Source organism: Suillus plorans (assembly GCF_016647745.1).
Source record: "Suillus plorans strain S12 chromosome Unknown HD556scaffold_93, whole genome shotgun sequence".
Taxonomy (NCBI): Eukaryota; Fungi; Basidiomycota; class Agaricomycetes; order Boletales; family Suillaceae; genus Suillus; species Suillus plorans.
In genome coordinates, this window is record NW_024537477.1 from 88,013 (window position 1) to 108,392 (window position 20,380).

General features: G+C 47.6%; 8 protein-coding genes across 8 annotated transcripts; 1 reads left to right on the forward strand and 7 right to left on the reverse strand.

The window, feature by feature from the left end:
• Positions 1-297: 297 nt before the first annotated feature.
• Positions 298-1,481, reverse strand: HD556DRAFT_1415795 (NUDIX hydrolase domain-like protein). The gene is made up of 4 exons (XM_041304320.1): positions 1,262-1,481; positions 661-1,198; positions 528-595; positions 298-479 (listed from the first exon to the last, which is right to left on the reverse strand). The coding sequence occupies exons 2-3, from the start codon at positions 1,183-1,185 to the stop codon at positions 584-586; spliced, it is 537 nt and encodes a 178-aa protein (XP_041153837.1). The 5' UTR covers positions 1,186-1,198; positions 1,262-1,481; the 3' UTR covers positions 298-479; positions 528-583.
• Positions 1,482-3,694: 2,213 nt separating this feature from the next.
• On the reverse strand, positions 3,695-6,459 carry HD556DRAFT_1058247 (cytochrome P450). Its single transcript, XM_041296036.1, has 12 exons — positions 5,845-6,459; positions 5,648-5,793; positions 5,421-5,593; positions 5,303-5,366; positions 5,166-5,250; positions 4,893-5,117; positions 4,823-4,836; positions 4,545-4,773; positions 4,452-4,494; positions 4,278-4,403; positions 4,081-4,227; positions 3,695-4,026 (listed from the first exon to the last, which is right to left on the reverse strand). Exons 1-12 carry the CDS (start codon positions 6,041-6,043, stop codon positions 3,939-3,941), a joined length of 1,539 nt encoding a protein of 512 aa, XP_041153838.1. The 5' UTR covers positions 6,044-6,459; the 3' UTR covers positions 3,695-3,938.
• On the reverse strand, positions 6,207-7,687 carry HD556DRAFT_1058425 (carbohydrate esterase family 16 protein). Its single transcript, XM_041296037.1, has 5 exons — positions 7,277-7,687; positions 6,996-7,222; positions 6,762-6,942; positions 6,530-6,707; positions 6,207-6,476 (listed from the first exon to the last, which is right to left on the reverse strand). Exons 1-5 carry the CDS (start codon positions 7,545-7,547, stop codon positions 6,371-6,373), a joined length of 963 nt encoding a protein of 320 aa, XP_041153839.1. The 5' UTR covers positions 7,548-7,687; the 3' UTR covers positions 6,207-6,370.
• A 272-nt stretch (positions 7,688-7,959) lies between these two features.
• Positions 7,960-9,493, reverse strand: HD556DRAFT_1057716 (uncharacterized protein). Its single transcript, XM_041296035.1, has 5 exons — positions 9,172-9,493; positions 8,920-9,095; positions 8,801-8,869; positions 8,577-8,744; positions 7,960-8,527 (listed from the first exon to the last, which is right to left on the reverse strand). The coding sequence occupies exons 1-5, from the start codon at positions 9,375-9,377 to the stop codon at positions 8,295-8,297; spliced, it is 852 nt and encodes a 283-aa protein (XP_041153840.1). The 5' UTR covers positions 9,378-9,493; the 3' UTR covers positions 7,960-8,294.
• A 1-nt stretch (position 9,494) lies between these two features.
• HD556DRAFT_1507236 (peptidase family M1-domain-containing protein) lies at positions 9,495-12,400 on the reverse strand (the record flags this gene model as incomplete). Its single annotated transcript, XM_041309046.1, has 15 exons — positions 9,495-9,770; positions 9,824-10,161; positions 10,215-10,389; positions 10,443-10,612; positions 10,663-10,925; positions 10,974-11,052; positions 11,097-11,127; positions 11,174-11,267; positions 11,321-11,494; positions 11,554-11,669; positions 11,725-11,744; positions 11,805-11,884; positions 11,934-12,079; positions 12,134-12,194; positions 12,246-12,400. 15 exons carry the CDS (start codon positions 12,398-12,400, stop codon positions 9,729-9,731), a joined length of 1,944 nt encoding a protein of 647 aa, XP_041153841.1. The 3' UTR covers positions 9,495-9,728.
• Positions 12,401-12,651: 251 nt separating this feature from the next.
• Positions 12,652-13,484, forward strand: HD556DRAFT_1248336 (spindle assembly checkpoint protein; the record flags this gene model as incomplete). Its single annotated transcript, XM_041298765.1, has 5 exons — positions 12,652-12,743; positions 12,803-12,913; positions 12,965-12,984; positions 13,031-13,157; positions 13,208-13,484. 5 exons carry the CDS (start codon positions 12,652-12,654, stop codon positions 13,482-13,484), a joined length of 627 nt encoding a protein of 208 aa, XP_041153842.1.
• On the reverse strand, positions 13,196-15,255 carry HD556DRAFT_1058588 (Alpha/Beta hydrolase protein). The gene is made up of 10 exons (XM_041296038.1): positions 15,163-15,255; positions 15,067-15,103; positions 14,939-15,010; positions 14,719-14,879; positions 14,526-14,653; positions 14,428-14,462; positions 14,306-14,376; positions 14,184-14,249; positions 13,805-14,133; positions 13,196-13,704 (listed from the first exon to the last, which is right to left on the reverse strand). The coding sequence occupies exons 1-10, from the start codon at positions 15,196-15,198 to the stop codon at positions 13,692-13,694; spliced, it is 948 nt and encodes a 315-aa protein (XP_041153843.1). The 5' UTR covers positions 15,199-15,255; the 3' UTR covers positions 13,196-13,691.
• Positions 15,256-16,879: 1,624 nt separating this feature from the next.
• HD556DRAFT_1415864 (uncharacterized protein) lies at positions 16,880-20,330 on the reverse strand. The gene is made up of 16 exons (XM_041304321.1): positions 19,862-20,330; positions 19,676-19,802; positions 19,498-19,619; positions 19,376-19,440; positions 19,244-19,326; positions 19,163-19,187; positions 19,057-19,110; positions 18,816-19,003; positions 18,666-18,760; positions 18,408-18,611; positions 18,196-18,340; positions 18,134-18,147; positions 17,958-18,073; positions 17,816-17,904; positions 17,631-17,765; positions 16,880-17,577 (listed from the first exon to the last, which is right to left on the reverse strand). Exons 1-16 carry the CDS (start codon positions 19,911-19,913, stop codon positions 17,250-17,252), a joined length of 1,842 nt encoding a protein of 613 aa, XP_041153844.1. The 5' UTR covers positions 19,914-20,330; the 3' UTR covers positions 16,880-17,249.
• Between the last annotated feature and the right edge of the window lie 50 nt (positions 20,331-20,380).

Genomic DNA, 20,380 nt, shown 5'->3' on the forward strand with positions numbered 1-20,380 from the left:
TTGTTCTTCTCTGACTTGGATTTCACGAACGGCTGCTGTTTCCTGTACGTCGAGTCACGTTTTCTGGGGAAATAAATTGCTGAACTGTTCTTCCATAGCAAGCGGTTTTACTCGGTGTACTACGAATCGCGATACGACAAACTCCCAAGTCGGGTTCCTCTCAAGGTGAACATTTTTTCGGGTCTGCTTTGTCTCACATCGCACTGACATGTAAAACCACAAATTTGTATTCAAATCACTGGCACTGCGGCACTGTCTAGACAATCGGACATTTAGTTGAAGGTGTGGTTAGAGTCCGCATCGTTCAGGCATTCAACTGTCCGCGAGCTTTCTGGTTTGCTAATGTGGTGGTATCATTGAATATTTGTTTGTTTGTCCTGTCTGTCTTATATACGGGTTGATGTACTCTGCGTTAAGCCCGCTACTGGGAAGAGGGAGTGATGACGCGTTGTTTGGAAAATCGGTCAATGGACCGGCTGCTTCGCTTTGTTAGTGCATTGTCGCTGTAGCACTCACTGCGGACTTACTGCCACTAGGTACCTTTGATGCTCTCGACTGCCTCCAGCGGGCATCATTCACATGCTCACTCCTGGCGCTGATCGCGCCGAAGGCGCGCCTTCCGTCAGAATTAGTATATTATATAGATACGGCACAATGTACCTTAGATTCACTTCCCCCACCACGAGCTGCCTCAATGACCCTTGCAGCGATCGTTTTGTCATCGTGGAATGTCAACAACCGAACTACTTCATCCATTGGACACCAGACGGCATCAAAATCCTCGTCGTCTTGTTCTGTCGTATGCATTTGGCGTATGGCGCAAGAATCGCCTCGTGCCGCATACCAAAAGATGATCTTCAGCACACCCTGAGTCGTCCTTTGCGTCACAGCGACGGGTTCTGTTGTCCCTCCAGGTATCGCAGATCGGACATCGTCATTCCCGTGGAGGGTAGCAAGGGTGGTCAACTGAAGGGGTAGTAGCTCAACGATGTATCCTGTTTCTTCGTACGTCTCGCGAACGGCTGTTGCTTCAAGCTGTTCCCCAACATCTTTTCTCCCCTTTGGAAGGCAATATTCGCCTGTTTTTCTCAAGTAGATGACGAGGACTTTAGATTGATCGATATCGAGGGTAATTGTGCCACAACTGATGACGAAGGATTCGGAGAGATGAAGAGATCTACTCATTTTCTTTCAAAATCTGGTGAATCAGATTTGGGATAAAGTCAGAATCTGGAGTGGGGCCTAATTATTAGGAGCTTACTGCTCTTGTGACGGTACAGGATCGTGGGCTCCAACTCCGGAACGTGGTTCAACTCAGGACAAGGGCGGTGTTATTGGACGTACTCCCGGGTTGCCTTGAACAGCTCTAGATGTGAAATTAGTATGGTGGAATGGCGTCCCTGCATTCCATGCTGCGGGATAGAATGGTTGACATACCAGGAAGCGTTCAGGTAGGGTAACGATGCTCATTGCTTAATAGTCATTATATTTCCCATATAGTTATATATCACGTGTTGGTAGTTTCTGACTGGTGTACTACTAAGTACGACAAACGGAATCCATTACTTTGTCACGTCTGTGCGAGTCCAGTGCCTAACTCAAAATATAACAGGATTCGGTGGAACCCGTCATTTTCAGGCATGTTGCATTTCAATACCACTGTTATATTCAACTTCGTAGAGATAAAATCACTTGATTCGACTGTTTTTGAGTCGATTTTGACAGAAGCGAGCATGACAACTTTCGTGTCGTCCCACCTTGCACGCGGTCGAACTTGCCTCTTATCGGTGGACGAGTTGCCCAAAACACGGCCATGACGTCGCCGGCGGAGACTTTCCCACTTCTGACGAATATGCTCATCATGAGGAACTGCGCCAGGCCTGAGGTGAGACCCAATATGTACAGCAGTCAGCTCGATCCAACGAGTCGAGGATAAGAGGGGTACTCAAGAGTTCATGTAGCACATCGTTGAACGCCTTGACGGTAGCTATGCGGTGATCAGAGTCCATGTTTGCTGTATGCACATGGAGTCCTGAGCAAGCAGAGGACCTGTGATCGACTGGGAGAGGTCTTGAATAACTTCATAAGAACCGGGACTGCGGAGAGAACGACCAGCGTTAATGCCCAGAAGCGTGCCATGAATGCGAGAGCGAGACAGCTTATTGATATTGTGAGTGGCGGCGGCCCGAGGTATTGTACAAGCACACCAGAAGTTTCTGGGAGATAGATAGATATGTCGGTGAGGACGTTGGTATCGGGACGCGATGGGTAGGTAGAAATTATGCCGTGCAAAGAAAACTTGCGGGAGTGATCTTTCGCAAGGGACCAAGGGCTGGAGAGGCCGATTGCCACGTCTCCCCGAATGGCTGGATCTGCGTGACTGCGAGATTGGAGGAAAAGGGGGCTCGCCTTAGACCTCAAGCCAACCTCGCGACGCGTACTGAATCGTCTGATTCCTCTTGTCGTCTCCTACTCGGCATTCTCGTGGTGTTAGCTGATCGAGTGAGAGGCCCTAGGCCTAATACTAACCTGACGAGGACTGGTTTTAAGTCTTGACTCGTCCTCACCTGGATACCGTTAAAAGTAATCAGTGAAACAGCGAGAAAGGAGAAGAGAAAGAGCTTATGGACAAAGGACTTACTGTCGACCTAGCCGCCCTCACGCGGCTGTTCTTCCATCCTCCCGTTCTCCTTGGACAGGCGTTGCGGGATTGAAAGAAGTCATGCATTATGTTATCACGGAAATTAAAGAGTGCACATTCTTTTCATCATTGGAACAAAGAGCCGATCCTATTCGCAATAGTTGAGTGTTCGGCTCTCGCTATTGGGATTGCCTGCGTGACTGGTTACTATATGCGAGCGACAATGGAAAATGGGAGTTGAGCAACTTATTGTGGCCTCCCAAATCCTCTTTTCAAAGACCGAGCCTTGGAGGACGTTCCTGAAATGGCCGGTCTTGGTGTAAGTCTATGTCTGGGTACAAGTCTTGGTACAGGTGGCGATGCTCTGACGGAGTTTGAAGAAGCCGGCACTCCTACGAGCATGGCTGACATCACCTACCCGCCTCTCCCACCAGTCACATCACACTTCACCCGCCGCCGCCGCCGCCGCCAGGGGCTGCATACCAACGCATGGGCCATGGACATCACGTCCAGAAAAGGGGGGAAGGAGCGCGATGTGAATAAGGCAAGCCAGGAAGACGAAGAGCGGGCGTACCGAGTGTCATAGAGGCAGCATTCCTGACAGTTGGCGGGCAGCGGGCAGCAAAGGGGCGGGATGATAATAATAACCGTGGGCCGCACGCTGGTTCGGCTCCGCCTGAATTTGCCGAGTGTGCCGAGGGGCACCTTTCGCTTTTCTAGCCTTTTCGTCCCAGTGAAAATGATTGTCGCTCGTCTTATTGCACTAACTTGCATAGTTCTATATTGGCGACCAACCCCTTCTCGGAACATTCAACTTTCACGGCTAGCAGTGTCTCATTTTTGACCCTTCTCAGCCTGTATGAAAGCACTTCATCACTCTGGATATCAGACCAGCAGGGAGCATTCTGGAGATCCCTGTCATCATAGGCCCTCTGTACAGCATGTACTCGAGAGGTCTTTTTCTTTTGTAAATTGCAATGTCCTCACTCAGTCCTATCCTGCGTGCTCCGCAGCGTATACTGGGATCTGGATGTAGGGACAGTACACGATTAATCTGCTGCACTTTTGAAAGCGCCGCTCGTTCGACGAATGACGAAATATCTTGTGATACAGTTCCTCGATATCTTTGGAACATCACGATTCAGATATGCAATCGCAAATGGGCATATGCTAAAATCAGGAATCCTCGTAAGTTTGTGACACTTATATCTAGGGAAAGCTACTACATCATCAATAAGGGCTGATCTCATACATTGTACCATCAGAGCCTTCGCGCTCCCCTTACATACGCGAATATTCAATCAATACTCGTCGCTCTACCTTTCACGACAGCCACTGCTTTGTCAGACACCGGTTCGATGTCGACTTCGAATGGATAAGGAAAACTTCATCGGCAAACACATGAGTGCTCCTCCTGTTTACTGTTCACTGGGACGCACCTGGCCAGACCTTCGGGTATATATGGAGGATCAAATGGCTTTTCCATGCCATGGCTATCCTTGGGTTTCGAAATCCGCATGGTCGCCACTATACTTGTTACAAGCATGAACACGGAGTTATCTGCTAAAAAACGCCCTGGGCACATTCTGGGCGTAGATGTCAACGAGTTTCATTATGTGTTGTAACGCGCACTCACCTTCTTCCAAAGCCAAACGCATAACTGTAAGGATCAATCGCCGTTTTCTTTACGTGGGTATCAAGAAAGCGTTCTGGAGAAAATGCCTCAGGATCTATGCCACTGTCCTGGTCCCGACTGAGTAACCTATATTGAAGGATAAGTACATCCCGTGGATACATATTTCTTACTCACCAGATATTAGGCATAACAGTGGTGCCCTTCGGTATGTGGTACCCTGCTCAAGGGGTCAAAACGTGTTTCCTGGCCGCTTATGATTGAAAAAACCTCTATAAACATCCGCATCTTGTAATTTCCTTGGTGCGCCAAAAGGTGTGTTGGGTTTCCAGCGGTACACTTCCTTAATTGCTGCATTGATATATGGCAGCCGTCCCCTGTCATCGAAAGATGGCAGGCGGTCAGTCCCTACGACTCTGTGTATCTCCTCGCGCATGCGGGTCTGGACCTCTGGGAAACACGCCATAGCATGCATGAAGACCAGCATGGTTCCACTAGTCTTTTGCACGGTCAGATAGATACATATCCCAGAGTTATGAAATGTTTACTGTGTCATTTCCAGCTTGTAGTCGGATAACGATGTCATCCCTCTTTTCAGTCAATGGGGTAAAAACGTACCTTCATATATTGACCACGCTACCCAGGGTAGTTGCTGTCTGATCACTTTATCGCTCCCGCTTTCCCTTAGATGATCCGAAACAAATGAAGCCGAAGAAGCTCCTTGTTTCATATCCTGTTCTACTTGCTCCATCGGATGGTGCACGATATCAGACACCCGCTGCCGCCCCCTCTCAGCTGTTCGCTGTATGCTGTTAAATGGGACCCAGGATGGCAGATACCATACTACATCACCTTCAGCTTAATTGTCTGCCGTGATGGAAATAGCCTTACATAGAGGAATCATATCAACCAAATAGGCCCCCGGAACCACGCTTTTCAGGACGATTCGCTCCGTTTCGGCAAATTCGTCAAAGTACTGCTAGTCCCAGTTAAAAAGGATTGGAGCCATTGTCCAGTGGTTCACTCACCGCATTGCTTGGGGTGTCGATAGAAAACCCATAGGTTATGGACGCGATGATTTGAGCCGTGGCCCTTGGTAATGCCAAGTCAGGAGGGAAGCATGGGTTGATGCGCAGCTGATCTCACATATGCAGGTGCTTCATGACTTCTGAAGGATATTCCACCAAGTCTCTCAAAAATCTGGCGGCAACATTCTCTTGCAGCGAATGATACTTCTGGACGGCTTCCTGGTTAACGTTTCCATGTACGAGTTTCCGTCCTCGCCTCCAATCTGGACCGTAGGGAGCGAACGACAGATTCTGTCCAATGTAGATTTGTTTTCAGCTATGAAGCGCGCTACTGCATGTGCTCACGTTCTCGATCCCCATATATTTGGCCATCACAAACGATGGCCTATCAGAATACTTCTGCGATCTCTTCTCAAGAAGCTCGCGCATACTTTCCATGTCGTTCAGGATGAGAAGTTTGTTTCCGAGGACTTCTACGTATACGAGGTCGCCTGCTTGCACTATTGAATATACGTCCAAGGGTACAGCATTTTAGGACAGACCATATAGCTTTCCCCATTGCGAGAATGTTTTCCATGGCTCCGCCTTGGGGACGTCGAGATAATTCCCTATCAATGGTTTCTGCGGCGGGCCAGGTGGTAGCGAGTGGGTTCTATTCTGCTGACGCAAGTGATGTCCTATCACCCCCAGGACGAAGATGAACGACGAGCACGCAAGCCAATCCAAAGCGTTTAAAGCCATGTAGCGGGTGCTTTTTCGTTGTATACTTAGTTGGCTCTTCTCCTTTTATCTGCCAATGAGCGCTTCTTGATACAGTCCAGGCAGGTCTCGTGTTCTAGCAGATGACACTTGCAAGCCTATTTAGCAATTCTGACGTGCTTCGCTGAGGTGCCGAATCCCGCAAAAATTGGAATTTCAAGAATAGGTCATAGAGTTGACTTCACTCATGATGAAAAATCGCCGAATCGATAACCAAAAAGAATTAAGGGAAATACCAAAGTACTCCGCTGTCCCCAGTTGTTCTGAGGCACTATCCACTACCTTCAAAACTCTGCAAATGTGACTAGCTTAGCTCAACCACGTCGTCCACTGGTTGTCCTCTCCCTTCATCACCGCAGTCAACTCCCTAGCCAGGATTCTGGCGGACTGCTGCGATGGGTGAAGTTCGTCGTACCTAAGTGAAAGTGAGCACACTAGGTCGCTATTTGGAACGGCCTTTGGACTGACCACATGAAGCTATCTGCATCAGTACCATTGGTGATTGTACAAGCCGGTGCTGCCGTGCTGCCTATAGAGTACACACATGAATGTATGCAGCCCGTTACGTTGTATGGCGCAGTGCCATTAAAATAGTTCTGAGGGTTGTTATACATGTCGGTGAAAAGCCCGTAGGAGTCAAAAGATGCTGCATTACTATGGGTCAGTCATTCTCTCGAAGCAGATCGTAATGTTGACTGACCAATATGAGCATCAGGGAGCGTAGGCAGAAGCGCATCGAGCTTGAGGGATGTGATTTCATTCCCTGCACGTACCAGCTCCGTCATGTGCACGTTCCATCCAGTTGTATTGCGTTCTAAGTTCCAGTAAGTGTTGGGGTACGAATAGTTAGAGTACAGGATTGTCAAGTCAAGGGGAAGTATCTGTATGTGCGAAATGAGCTTAAGACACAGTGGCCCAACGTTCATACACTCACGTTCTGCATGATGAAGTTCCTAGCACCACTCTCGTACAAGATATTTAGGACATCGACAGCGCATTGCCTGACCTGAACAATTGATGTGGTGGGGGCATCACTTCCGGTAAGCAACGCGTTGACACCTAGATCATTGGTTCCAATCCAGATGGTATATATTGTCTCATTCGAGTTCAATTCCAGCGTGCCATTCCTCGTCTCATTCAGGTAAGCAGGGAATTGCCAACCTGGGCGGTCACTGTGATCAGGACAACAATCACAAGCCATTTGCGCTTACTCACCCATGATCGGAGGATAGGGTCTGTAGGTAAGCAGGTTCGAGCATGTTGCACCGGAACGAGCAAATCCATAGAGATCAAGGTCACCATACATTGCCGCCCATGTTGGCCAGGAATAGCCTCCGTCAGCGGAGGGGTAGTACGAGGAATCAGTGTAGGAGTCACCAAAAGTGACAAAGTTTTGGATCTGACCAGGTGCGACACCAATTGCCCAGGATGGCGTGGCAAGTGCCAATATTGTAAACGCAAGCTTCACACCCTGTAGAAACGCCATGGAGCAGAAGTACTGACTTGACAAGTTCGCGAGGTCGTCTTATATTGCGCAAAATATCCGATTAGCGAAAATCGTATCATAGGGTCATTGCAATGACCCTGGCAAGCGAAGACCGCGCACACCTACTTGTAGCCGCAACGGACCGCTCATAAGCAGGTCGATGAGATCACGAGGGTCATATTTCGCTCCCAGAGCGACCATTCGGCTTTTCTTCGTTGTAATCAGTGAATGCCCGTGACACAAGAAATCAAGACAGACCTAAAATTTCACGCTCAAGAGCGCGCAAGTCACACGTCAAGCATGTACCTTCAAGCCGCCTGATTGTTTATTATTGGCGCCTGAGATGGAACGTACGCCTTGCGTGCGACCACAATTTGATTGGTGAGAAAGCGGAATCTTGGTTGGATGCCTTCCGTGCTGAGCAAAATGAAGACTCTAAAATAGTCAGCATCCAGAATATACTAATCATGGACACTGTACGTGACTGTAAGTCGATCATACTGAGAAAATTGAGCTCGTGATAACTTCTGGCAAGTGAGCCGGTACCGTCGGCATCCTGGTTCCCGAAGGGACAACGGGACATCAGTGTGCGAAAGCCAACCCCGCGGGGAAGAAACCGATCACATAATAATACATAACCAACATTGTAGTATAAGGACGAACATGATGTTCCAGAAAAAGTCCACTACCAGCAGCCAATTCAGTCCAATCCATGAAGATAACAATAAACAAAAGTAGAATAAATACTTAAGCATCAGATCCAGTTGACTCCTTCGGCTGTTCGACATCGATGTGCTCCCACTCATCTATAGCTTCAGATTGTACTCGTTCAGAAGGGTCCAAAGGGGAAGGCGAGACCAAACGGCACCGCAGTGTACAGACACCCTTCACGATCGTGAAGAGAATGCAGTAACCAACACCCATGCCGATGATGTAAGCAGCTAACCGTCCGTGCTCTGATGGATCAAGGAAACTGTAAGCTAATGGTGGGCGTCAGCGTTGCTGTGATCCATGTAAAAATAAACTTACTGTAAAATCCTTGCGTTGCATGTGTTATATACGCAACACCGAGGTAACACGCAAAAAGGACGAAACATGGTATGATGTGGCTCCAAGGACTAGGACCCGCATTCGTTAGGAGTATCTCAAATAGAATGAAGCTACAATTCATCGCATGTTGGGATACATTGGACCAAGCTAGGAATAGCACATTATGAGCAACAGCAGCCGATATGAGGAAACGCCATCCACACCTGAGTACCGGGTGCTAAAAGTCGATGGAGAAGCAAGTAGAGACCAAAAAACAACAGTCACGATGATTGCTGCAAAAAATTGCTCAAACTTAGACTGGGAAGCTAAACATTGAACTCACGAAATATGGTGATGGTGGTGTACAGGAGGACATGCAGGAACTGCAGGATCCGTGGCCACTTTTGCAAAGGGTATGCCTTCTGTCCCGACAAAACAAATACAATGGTTTGGACGCTGGATGCCCAGAGGTATGCGACAAGGCCGATGTAACTGAGATCGGTGAAGTAAGAAAAAAAACTGGAGTAGCAGGACCAATCACAAAGTTCTGGATCAGACCACTCGTTGAGCCACGCCAAGTCTGGTGTTTGCTTACCTATGAACGTCGTGGTAACGAACAGACTCAAAAACGAGAACGGTGATTGTTGTAACGAGCGAATAAACAGCAAACAGCAGACGAAGTGCGCCGAGACTCAGAGGAGAAAAGAATGGAGATGTCACAAGCCTACAGGTTGGGTCGAAGGGAGACAAGACGCCAAACCATTCATAAGATAGATAAGATCTCAAGCCAGTGAGTTTCATGAATGCAGTATTGAAAGAATGTGAAAATAGAGATGATTGACAACTGAGTGTTCAGAACTTCAGTGCGACCCGAGTGCGACCGCCCTTGGTAACCCCCGCTCGGTAATATTAAAATTTCGAGACACTTTAAGTTAGCTTCAGGTCCGAGCACTGCCAAGCTTCAGGTCCACCTCTGCCAAGGCCTCAGGCCTCAGGGTCCAAGCAAACCAAGTTTGGGCAGTCATCTTTTGCTGCTTGATCCGAGACGCTGACATACAAACAAGTATAAGTACATAGGTTAGCCAAGATCCCCTTGCGATCGCAAGCCATACAGTAATGAATATGCTTTTTTGGCTCAGCGACAACCCCTCTTTATCCACTACCTCTCAGTCCAGTCAGATCCAGCCCAAGGTCCTAGTAATAGATTGAAGATAAGGACATGCGGACATACTAAACAGAATGCGTACCTGCGCAACGAGACTCTGTGCAATGGGATGAAACTGCGTCCGAGCCTGCTTGAACGTTGATATAGTGAGGTCAGGGTTGACCTTGAACATCGCCCTAAACACAGGTCTGCAAAATTTCATGCGACCTTTGATGACACCTGTGTCATCTGCCCCAATAACCCAATTTGCTGCTCCTTGAACAAAATACATCGCTGCCGGGGACTTAAGTACCAAGGTATAGAATCTGAATCGAATTTCGGCACTGAGGGTCGTCGAGAAACTGTACAACTTATCGAAATGGAAAAGGTGACCCGCAGGAAGAGATTCATTGCAACTCTCCAATCGTTCGAGGAAGACAGCTGCAATCCTACTTCCTCAACTGATACAAACAACAAAACATGTTGGCGCGCACCTCTTTGATTAGCGTCCAGGCTATCTAAATCAGAACTCTTGAAATCTAGCTTCGAAATGTCCGTAGTGTGTCGTGATTCATACCACCGGTCGGCAAGCGCATTTGCAGGATTCACCAGAGTCAAATCATATTCTATCTCAACAGGTAAACGTAGTCCACTTTGATGAAGCCATGCCTGTCGGACAATTTCAGTGGTTCTTTCCTTAACTATCAGTTGTCCGGCCTTACATCCCAATTAATGCCGTTCAATGCTTCGATCTGTCCCTCGCTGCCATTCTTCTGGAAGTAGGCATAGAGGTGGTTCTTCCATGTCTCTGTGGTAATACTGTGACCCATATAAGTAGCGATGTAGTCCTTAACATAGGGTAGGAAGACCGCAAGGCCACCGAGCGTACGCTCTGGGACAATCTAGCTCAGTAGACAACTTCACGAAGCAAATACAACCTACCAATGTGCAAGAGGAAATTGGCACCCTTATCGTAAGGCACCCGACTGTATGCAGAATCCGGATCCTCTCCATAATTAAAGTTGATAACCAGTTTTTGATATTTGGGTTTTTCTTCGAAGAACGCGAGGGCATCCAGCAATGCTTTGTATCCGATCACAGAAGATAGACCTCGGTGTGCAGGTGAGTGTATAATCTGCAGTAGCACACGTTCGACATAAGTTGTCCAGCCTTCGTTAAGCCAGAAGTGAGAAGCGTCAGCATGCCTAGAGTACCATCAGCAAATGTAAAAAAGAAAGCTGCAGAAAACTAACGTAACACCATTCCCAAACCATGAGTGCGTAAGTTCATGAATCACCACGTCTGTCAGAGACCTATCTCCAGCAAGAAGGGCTGAAGGGGATCAACAGTCTGATACAGGTACGCAACATGCTCACTGGGTGTTACAAAGGTCAAACACGGATTCTCCTAGTAGTAATGAGTAAGTGGTCGTGTGCAATAACGTGTAGCTCACCATGCCGCCATAAGGAAACGACGGTGGAAGAACAAGGAGGTCATAAACTCCAAATCGGTACGGCCCGGCAAGATTCTCTGCAGCCGCTAGAAATCTGGCATACAATAACACTCCATTTTTGTTCAGCGAAAGCTCATGCGCATTTACCTAGCAGTATCCCGGCTGAACTCCCAGAACGATTTGTCCATAAGCTCAGGTTCAGACCAAACCCCAGACTTCCATTGTTTTCCATCAGGAACTTGGAATGACTGGTACTGTAAATTCCCGGCGGCGATCGCGAGAAGGTATGATGGAATCGGAGTAGGCTGAAGACACCAATATCTGTCATGAAGTGGAATTGTGATGATAAGCTGGTGAGACATGCCTGATCGTAGGTATACACAACTTCATCCTTTCCGATGATCTTGCCATCATGAGCTGGACCATCTGAGGGCGGAGAAATCCGTCTCGCAGATAGCAGAACTGGGAGTACGGAACGGACACTGGCGCCATACGTCTGATGATCGAAAATCAGCACGACAAGTACTGGGGTGATCAGCGGAAACACCCACTAGCTTCACGGACGGAGTATCTTGTCCATGTGCATAAGTGTTTTTCTATGTCGCGGGATCAAATTATAAAGACTTCTCACCTTGCACAGGAGCGAGGTCTCGCGCGTGGATGGGTTGGCACTGGCTGAACAGGAATGGGAAGGTTTTACCCTGGGTCTGTCTGAAGAAACATGAACGACAGAGTGACATTGCGCACATGGTAAGCCTACTCTTTTTCAAGGAATTGCAAGGCTATGCCATTCGCAGTCGTCCTGTACGTGATCTCGACCAAGATACTCGATCCGGCACACAATGTTCGAGGAAGGGGGACACGCAACGCAGATCCCATCACCTCATGCTTGGGACCAAGTCCGAACTATAGATAATGCAAGCTCAGAGAAGCACGCCAGTTAAGAGACGCAGAGCGCACATCTTGGACCGCATCTCCATCAACTTTTACTCCCTCGATGTGCAGATACGAGGTATCGAAGCTGAGACAGCTCAAACCCGTGCCGAATAGATAAATAAACAGTCGTCCTCACATTACCTCAGACACTTCATCAATTTTTGCAATTAGCTCATGTGTTGCGGTGCCTGCGATGACCTTGTTGTCAAAATCAACCGTCCAATCAAAAGTGATATGCTTCGTAGCGATCTGCAGATAATTCGATTGAGAGGTTGGGTCCACTTCGTGCATTTTTATGCTAATGATGAATTATCCGAAGCTTCGCGATATGAAATGAAGAAAGAGGATTTTGAATGCTTCTCCACACTTGGTATATTATATACGACCGCGTTTGTTTGGCAAGAGCCTTAGAAACAAACAATCCCACGTGATCTATTCGCGTCAAAACGCGCGCGAGGAGCGTGACGTTCGTCAATCAAGTTTAACTTAGCAGCCACTGAATTAGTCTCTCCATCCCACACTGTTCAGCAGCATCTGCAAGCATGGCAACATCTCAAGCACCAACACGCCAGGCCATCACTTTGAAAGGCTCCACGAATCTTGTCACAGAGTTTTTCAAGTATGCAGCCAACACGTGCGTTATTTCGAGCCACTTTCCGACTCAACAACTCACGATTTCATGCATTGACACAGGATTCTCTTTCAACGTGGAGTATACCCGTCGGATGACTTTCACATGGTAAAGAAGTACGGGCAAACTGTCCTCGTCACTCAGGACTTGGCACTAGAGAACTACCTTGACAGGTGCATCTCATTCGATATCTATTTTCGTGCACTTGCTTACTTTCATTTAAGGATACTGAAACAAGTCAATAGTAGGTGCCACGCGATTCGTTATACTCTAACTCAACTGGACTTCAGAATGGCTACTTACCGGGTCGGTAACGCAGCTCGTACTTGCGATTATATCAAAAGATGCCAGACTACCACTTGAGCGATGGGTGTTCGATGTTAACCTTGTTGAACAACCAGCTGATTCTGCCGAACCGTAAGTCTCTTGCTGTTCGGGTCATCCAGTTGGTTGACCTGCTTTACAAGAACACCTACAAAGCCTGAATCAGAGATCCAAGCCGAGATTCGCTACATCCTCAAACAAATCGTATCAACCGTGACCTTCCTCCCAATTATTGACACGCCGACTGTCTTCAATATCCTTGCATATACACATGACTCCGCTGACGTGCCTGCAGATGAGTGGGTCGACACTGATCCACTGGCGATCGAGGCGAGCAAGAGTCAGCAAGTGAAGTTGCGAAGCTTCAGCACTGATGTACACCGAATAGAAGCGTTGGTTGCGTATCGCTACGAAGGATAAAACGATTGTTTAGACCTTTGTTTTCCCTGTTACAACAATGATGGACAAAAACTAGTCGCTTTCTTCATGGTGAAATGATATGTAATAGTGAACGCATGTTTGTGAAGGAATGTGTGAACACGCGGAAAGAAAAAAAACTGTCCAACGCCATGATCATGATGTCACTTCGTATGGATTCAGATAGAACAAGCACCACGTTAGGGGCTTCTAACGGCTCAAACTTGCCACAAAGTCAGTGACCGCGGTCCAATATCCTTGCTGGACACACGTATCATCTAAATACCGTCATTAAACCTAGTGGTTCAGATCATCAAAATAACGCACTATGGTGTCCTCCTTCAAATTCAAGGAATCTCGATTTCCCATTACCGACTTCCGGCATGTCAGATTTGTTTCCTGTATCACTAGATTTGGTACCCTGGCGCCGCGAAACAATCTGCCATAACTCTTGCATGTGCTCGCGTGGAACAACCTCATCTCTAACACCGCTCAGCATTAAGATCGGCATCGACCGAGGTATTAGAGGTATTTTCGAAGCCGAGTCCCATTTTTGATGGCAAAGAAACGAAAGAGGGCTAAGAAGAGGAAGAACTTTAGGTACGAGACGTGGGAGGTTCGTGAATGTGTTCTCCAGGATTAGCGCCGTGATCTGCAGCCTCAGATTATGATAGGTATGGAAAAAAATTGGAATTTAATCGCCTTCGATGGATTTCGACTTGCAAGGTCAATAGCGACAGCACCACCAATAGACTGGCCGTAAAGGATCTTAATACAAAAGCAAGTTAGCCCAATCCTTTGGAAATGGCGTCAACAACACTTACGACGGGAGTGTTTTTCAAATATGGATGCGAAGCAAGATAGTCGAGGGCCGTCTGAGCATCTATACGTATGCCTAGAAAATGCAGTGAGCAAAGATTAGATTACTGGATACACAGTGTCTCGCCTGATTCTGATGGAGAACCCTCTGAATGACCATATCTGTTGGTATGAATGAGTAAGGGATTCCCCAATAGACTGGATTGCGAAAGACAGAGGGCGCACCCGCGGTATGAGAGCATGAGTACATTGCAGCGCATTTTGACGTAGAATACTTTTGCGAGAGGTATCCGGTGACCGTGATTGCCGCCATTACCGTGGAACATCAAAACTGTTGGTCGGGTGGATGCAAACTTGCATCAGACGAACAAATAGAAGTGAATGAATGAATGCGAAGTATCGGGATAGTGCGACGTACCTCTTCATGCGTCTGTTGGTCTGGGTAATCTATGTGTGCAGCGTGGCTGTTGCTTATCTCTGTCCGTTGCATGAGAAGATAGCACCGTAAAGTAAACCTATCTTCAGTGACAAGGGGTAAATCCTGGTATTCAAGTCCAAAATCCGTGGGCACTGGGACCTCTGTTAAAGTTTGGCCAGTTACGTTGGCGTCGAATGTGAAGTGCCCAGTAAACATATACCTATGCGAGAGCCCGGGGGGAATGCGGATGGATAAATGAGATAATTTTGTCCATAATATAGTAGTCCGCAGCCTAATGAGATATATAAAGGTCAGTTGAGCTGCATCATAAATTAGGAGGAGCTAGACCTAGCGTTGCAACACCAGCTACGGTAGCGGCGGTTCCCTGTGGACAATGTGTTATGATTAAGGGTCGCTGAACATTGCGAGAAGATATGGAAGCACCTTGGCAAAGGCCTCTAATGATGGCAGCGAAGGCATATGTTCGAGATGAGTCGTGGCCTTACAGTCACGGTGAACAAGGTCACTATTGTAGTAAGATATTTGTGACTGTTTACCGGACCAGGAGTCATTAATAGGTCAACACTAATCTGGCAACAGCATGTTCAACGCACAGACCTGCGCAGGCCCTGCCTGCAACTAGACGCAAGTTGTGCACTCCCTGAATAGTCAAGGGCACCGTTCGAGCCCCCTCACTCCTCTCTTCCAGTGACAGTCCCGTGCCTCGCCAAGGTCATAGATTCATGTGTCCCACAATCCTGGATGCTCCTCCATGTTCTTGTATGTTGCCAACCTGTAAGGCTATTCAAGCTTCGCAGATCCAAGATCTGATCCATGATCGAAGGACGATATCATTGATGAACTGATGATAACTGGATGATCGGAAGTTTTGGATCACAGTCCTGAGAGTCTGATAATATTAGGTGCCAGAGTGATCATCACGAGTCCGCGCTCGCTCCATGTACGCTTCGTCATAAACATTTTCCAGTGCCATCATTCATTTTTTGACAGACAAGCAAAGACCTCGAGCTAAATCACGCTTTCGTAGGCTTCGTGTAAAAATTTCGGAAGTGTCGCAGTCCCCGGACCCGCGGATATATATTCGTGCAAATATTCCATTTGCTCATGGAAATCTTATCCATATGCTCCACTGCACATGTTGTCAAGTCGGATGTCTCCCAGGTCGGGAGATATAGTCCTTCGGACAACACCGCGGTTGAACTTCCCATCCTGCGGTCTTTCACTACTGTCTTCAACCAGATCTAGCCATTGACTATCTTATCGTCTCCTAACCCTTCATTACTACAGACAATGCCGTTGTTGCGTAGCTCAAATCAAAACTCAGCTTACCAGTGCTGTCTCTCAACGTTGACCAAAACTCTTCGGTTATCCTTGCGCCTGTTGAGGGCACCGTCTCGTTGACTGTCGCTAAACTCGCGGCGCTCATTGCTGGTGACCTCTGCGCAAGCATCTTGTAATGCAACCCGGTCATTCTTGCGGAGCCTCCGCTTTAGCTTCTCTTCACTGCTCTCTGCCGTGCTGAAGATCTTTATCGACGACATCCGCGCTGAGGTTCTCACCATACTCAGTGACCTTGGCTGCGAGGTTACTTCTATCCTGGAGATCGTTATCACACTTGTCGCTGGCATCATTGTCTCCCTTTCTCCTCTCCTTGCTCCTGTCGTCGCTATTATCGCTCCTTTAGGTCCACTTCCTCAGGGGCTAATCAATACCAAAGCAGACTCATACCGGTGTTTATACCCTCCCACGATAGGGCGACAAACATGCATTGTCAGGATATCACGAATGTTGCAATGTTGTCCTATAATTTAGTGTTTAGTGTCAACATCACAGGTTTAGCCCGCGTTTACTTATATCAGTATTTCATTTTTGATCGCGTAACACAAGCTCAACAAGGGAAATTCAATCTCTATTTCGTATGGTGTCATAATACTAGTGAGGGGCGCACAAGAGGATTCACACACCTGAGATAGGTTTGAATTGGATAGCAGTTGAAGGAACGACACCTGAGTGGTGACGAGGCATTTTCAGGGCGACGCCTTTCAGGATCTATACTTCTACATTGTCTCGCGCTTCTTGACACTTTCGTTGTCAGATATCGTTGAACAGTCATGGTGTGCTGGAAATGCGTCTCGAGAATGCTGGATGAGAGATTGCCCGGTACGTAAGGTGCTACAAAACGATTGACAGGAGGACGACGTCCACAGTCCACACCTTCAAGCTCCTGATTTGATGGAAGTCAAAAGGAATTCCAAAAGAGCTTAATGCATGATGGAGGCGGCCTTCAGGAAATTTGCGATATGAAAACAAGGCGAGGCGGAGTGCATCATAGAGTCTGCTATGCAGCTATAGATCAAAGCCATAGTCCAATATGTGATACAAAGGTCAAATTGTAGGTTTGAATTCGAGGGCACTCTGGTATAGGCTAAGCGGAATTCCAGTAAATGATAACAGAGCTGCAATCTCGCAACACCCGCCCACGCGGTAAAACCATACCCTGTAGATGCATTTCACCATGGCTCATCCGGAATTGAATCGACAGTCGGAATCTGTGCCCGAACATCAGAAATTTCCTTCGCGTCGATGCGATACAATTCCATCAACTCGATGATTTTACGCAAGGTATCGCGGTCTGCGCGTTCTAGGAGCGTCAATGTCCTACCGTATTCCTGAATCCGATTATGGACATCTCCGCTTATCGGTGATTTATAATACGCAGCGACCGCGAGTTTGATAACTCTACGAGACAGTTCCTGGCCGTCCGACACAAGATGAAGTATCTGCAGCACAAGGGTCAAATCGACAATGTACGCTATAAAGCGCTGGAGCACCACGCCGCTGAGCAGGATATGTCAATATTCTCTCAATCAATGATAGGAAGCGGCACGTACGACAGCTTGTACACGTCGTAAGCCCATTTCGCGATCACCACACTTGCTACTATCGGCAATACGATAGGAGCTGCAGGTCCCGCCAGGACAGCCAAGATGCCTGCAACGGCTCCCACCGTAGATAGTCCAGCAGCCCTGTGAATAATCATGAGATAAAAATCCATTCACACGAAAAATTGGCCTACATGGTCCTGTCAGGATTGGTAGGGGATCCAACATCTAGCTTGTCAACCATATTCACCACCATAGTTCTGAATTCGTGGCTGCCCAAGTACTGTACACAAATCACGTCAGAACACGTGTGGTGATAACGAAGATGGGCATTACACCGTGAGGGTCATGGAAGTTCCACACTCTGACAATGTCAGTGTGAAGCACATGCAGGCAGTCCGACGTCCTACGGTCCTGAAATGCTGCGCAAGATGCTAGTGCCTTCCAATATCCTGTAATATAGAGAAGCTCAGATTGCGCTCAAGAACCATCAAGGTGGTATCGAGACAAACTTCTCTTGCCAACCCTAACACTACATGAATTTTCAGATAAGAATGATGCAAATGAGGCTTACTCAATTGATGCTTTTATTTTGAGTCCAGGGTCCACTCGCTGGGCCATGGAAGTCATCACCGACGCCTCGGCTGCAACATGCTTATAAACACGCTCTTCTGTTATCTGGATTAGACGAGCCAGCGTTTCTGCATGCTCCTTGTTTGCTGCGTTATGATTATTGTGATTGTTGTAAGAATTAGAATTAAAGACAATAACGGTAGTGATACCCACTGGAGACCGTGGCATGCGGAACATCCAACCCTGCAAATTTTTCTAGGGGTCCGATGCAGATTTCCTTCAACTCAGCGTCCGCTTTGTTCTTGATGAGTTCCTTGACGGCATTGGAGCTCAATCCCACGAGAGATGATTCATTCAGAGTACGATTGACGCGGTTGATGAACCTATCGTATTTAGTGAAAACAACGACGACAGGAACTTGGCCACCGGTGAGCTCTAACATAGCAGAGAGATAGGTATTGGTTCACTCACTATTTCCCAGCTTTCCACTACGCTTCAATGCCAAGAATTCCTCCGTGCCCGTCTCCAGTAAACGCCCGCCTGCGCGGGGTATTTCAAAGCAAAGCCTTCCATGTATTTTGTCAACTAGTTAGATGAAATCATCAAGATAGAAAACCGTACCAAACAGCATGTAGCTGATCTTCCAAAGACATCTCTCTTCGACGTTCGATGAAACCTTGAACTATGTTCACGTTGCCTTCGTCGCCTGGTTCAAAACCCTTGCTATCGTGAAGAACAAACCTGTCGTTCTGTGGTGAGATAAACTCGTGGTCGATGTCGGCCTCGCCTGGCTTATGAGTCGAAGCGATCTATGGACACAGAATGAGTAACCCTCGGTGACATGGTGTCGTGAGTAGCCCACCGCTTCGTGTACTCCGAAGGCACGGTTGATGAGCGAAGATTTGCCAACACCGGTCTATTGGAAACACTGCATTAATACTAGCCTGAGATTAACGAAACTCCGATACCTTTCCTATCACTAGAATTCGGAACCTGGGGAGTCCTTGGTGTCAACCTGGAGATCACATGTCACGGTCATCCTGGCTCACCGAGGACAAATCTGGACTATCTCGTCGGTTGTGGGCTGGAGCTCCAGTGTTGTATCTGAGGTAGAACCAGGCTGCTCTACGTGCTAATCTACGACTCAGAGGCTGTATCCGAAGGGAAACATGGATCCATACCTCGATTATTGTGTTTCCGGCAAGTATAACTACGATCTTGATGTTGTCATGAGACTTACGGTATTCTGTGCCATTGAGGTGAGTACATTATCGAGGCGATGATGGATTGATAGCTGCTCGACCTTGTCTTGCATCAGGTCTGCGAGGTATTTCATCCAGATCGAAATGAATGTCTTCATGGCTCTTTCGAAATCGTTTCTTGTACCGTAAACGTAAGGAAAACGTATCTCCCAGAGAAATCTTGCTAGAACAAAATAGCAATTTAGATGGCACGCTCATCTGCGTCTGTCAAGTTCTTACATTGGTGGGTAAAACGTCTGGCGCATAGTCTTTCCTGCATTGTGATCAATTGGCCTCGATGATTTGCCGATCCGTGCCTCAGCAGACTCTACATTCTTTTCCGAAAGGCTAAAATCGATGGAGATGCCTAGGATAGTTGATGGAATCAGCGGGCTTAATCGTCCAATTAGTGCGAGAGTTGAGTACCAGAGATATGGATAGCACAGGGAGCGGTTAAGGTGTGGATATGGTTTGCCATCCTAATTCTTGATTCGAGTTAGAAAAAAGCCTCCTTCAAGTTTGCGCTGAATTGCGGCAGGGTTGGGTACAGACCATGTGCCAGGTGTGGACCATGCGCCGAATCCTGTGATAGGCTATGAGCGCTTGCAGAGTTCACACACTGGCACTACTCGGAGCTCGAGCAGGCACGAGCGCTTCCTGGCCGGCTTCGCTACCTTTCCATTGCACCCTCATTATAGGAAGAGTGGACCCAGGAAGAACGGAGAGAATTTAGAACGCAAGGGAGAAACAATGGCGACGGGAAAAGGTGCGGAGCATGAACGTTTGAATATATAGGCTAGCTACGAACAGATCAAATTTCTCGTAGTATAGATGATCATCTTTGGCCGTAAAATAGTTAGGCTTTCATGTAATTCCCACGGCTACAATATCAAGGACTTAGGACTCACGCGTTCACTGATGGCCTTCAGCGAATTCGCAACACGT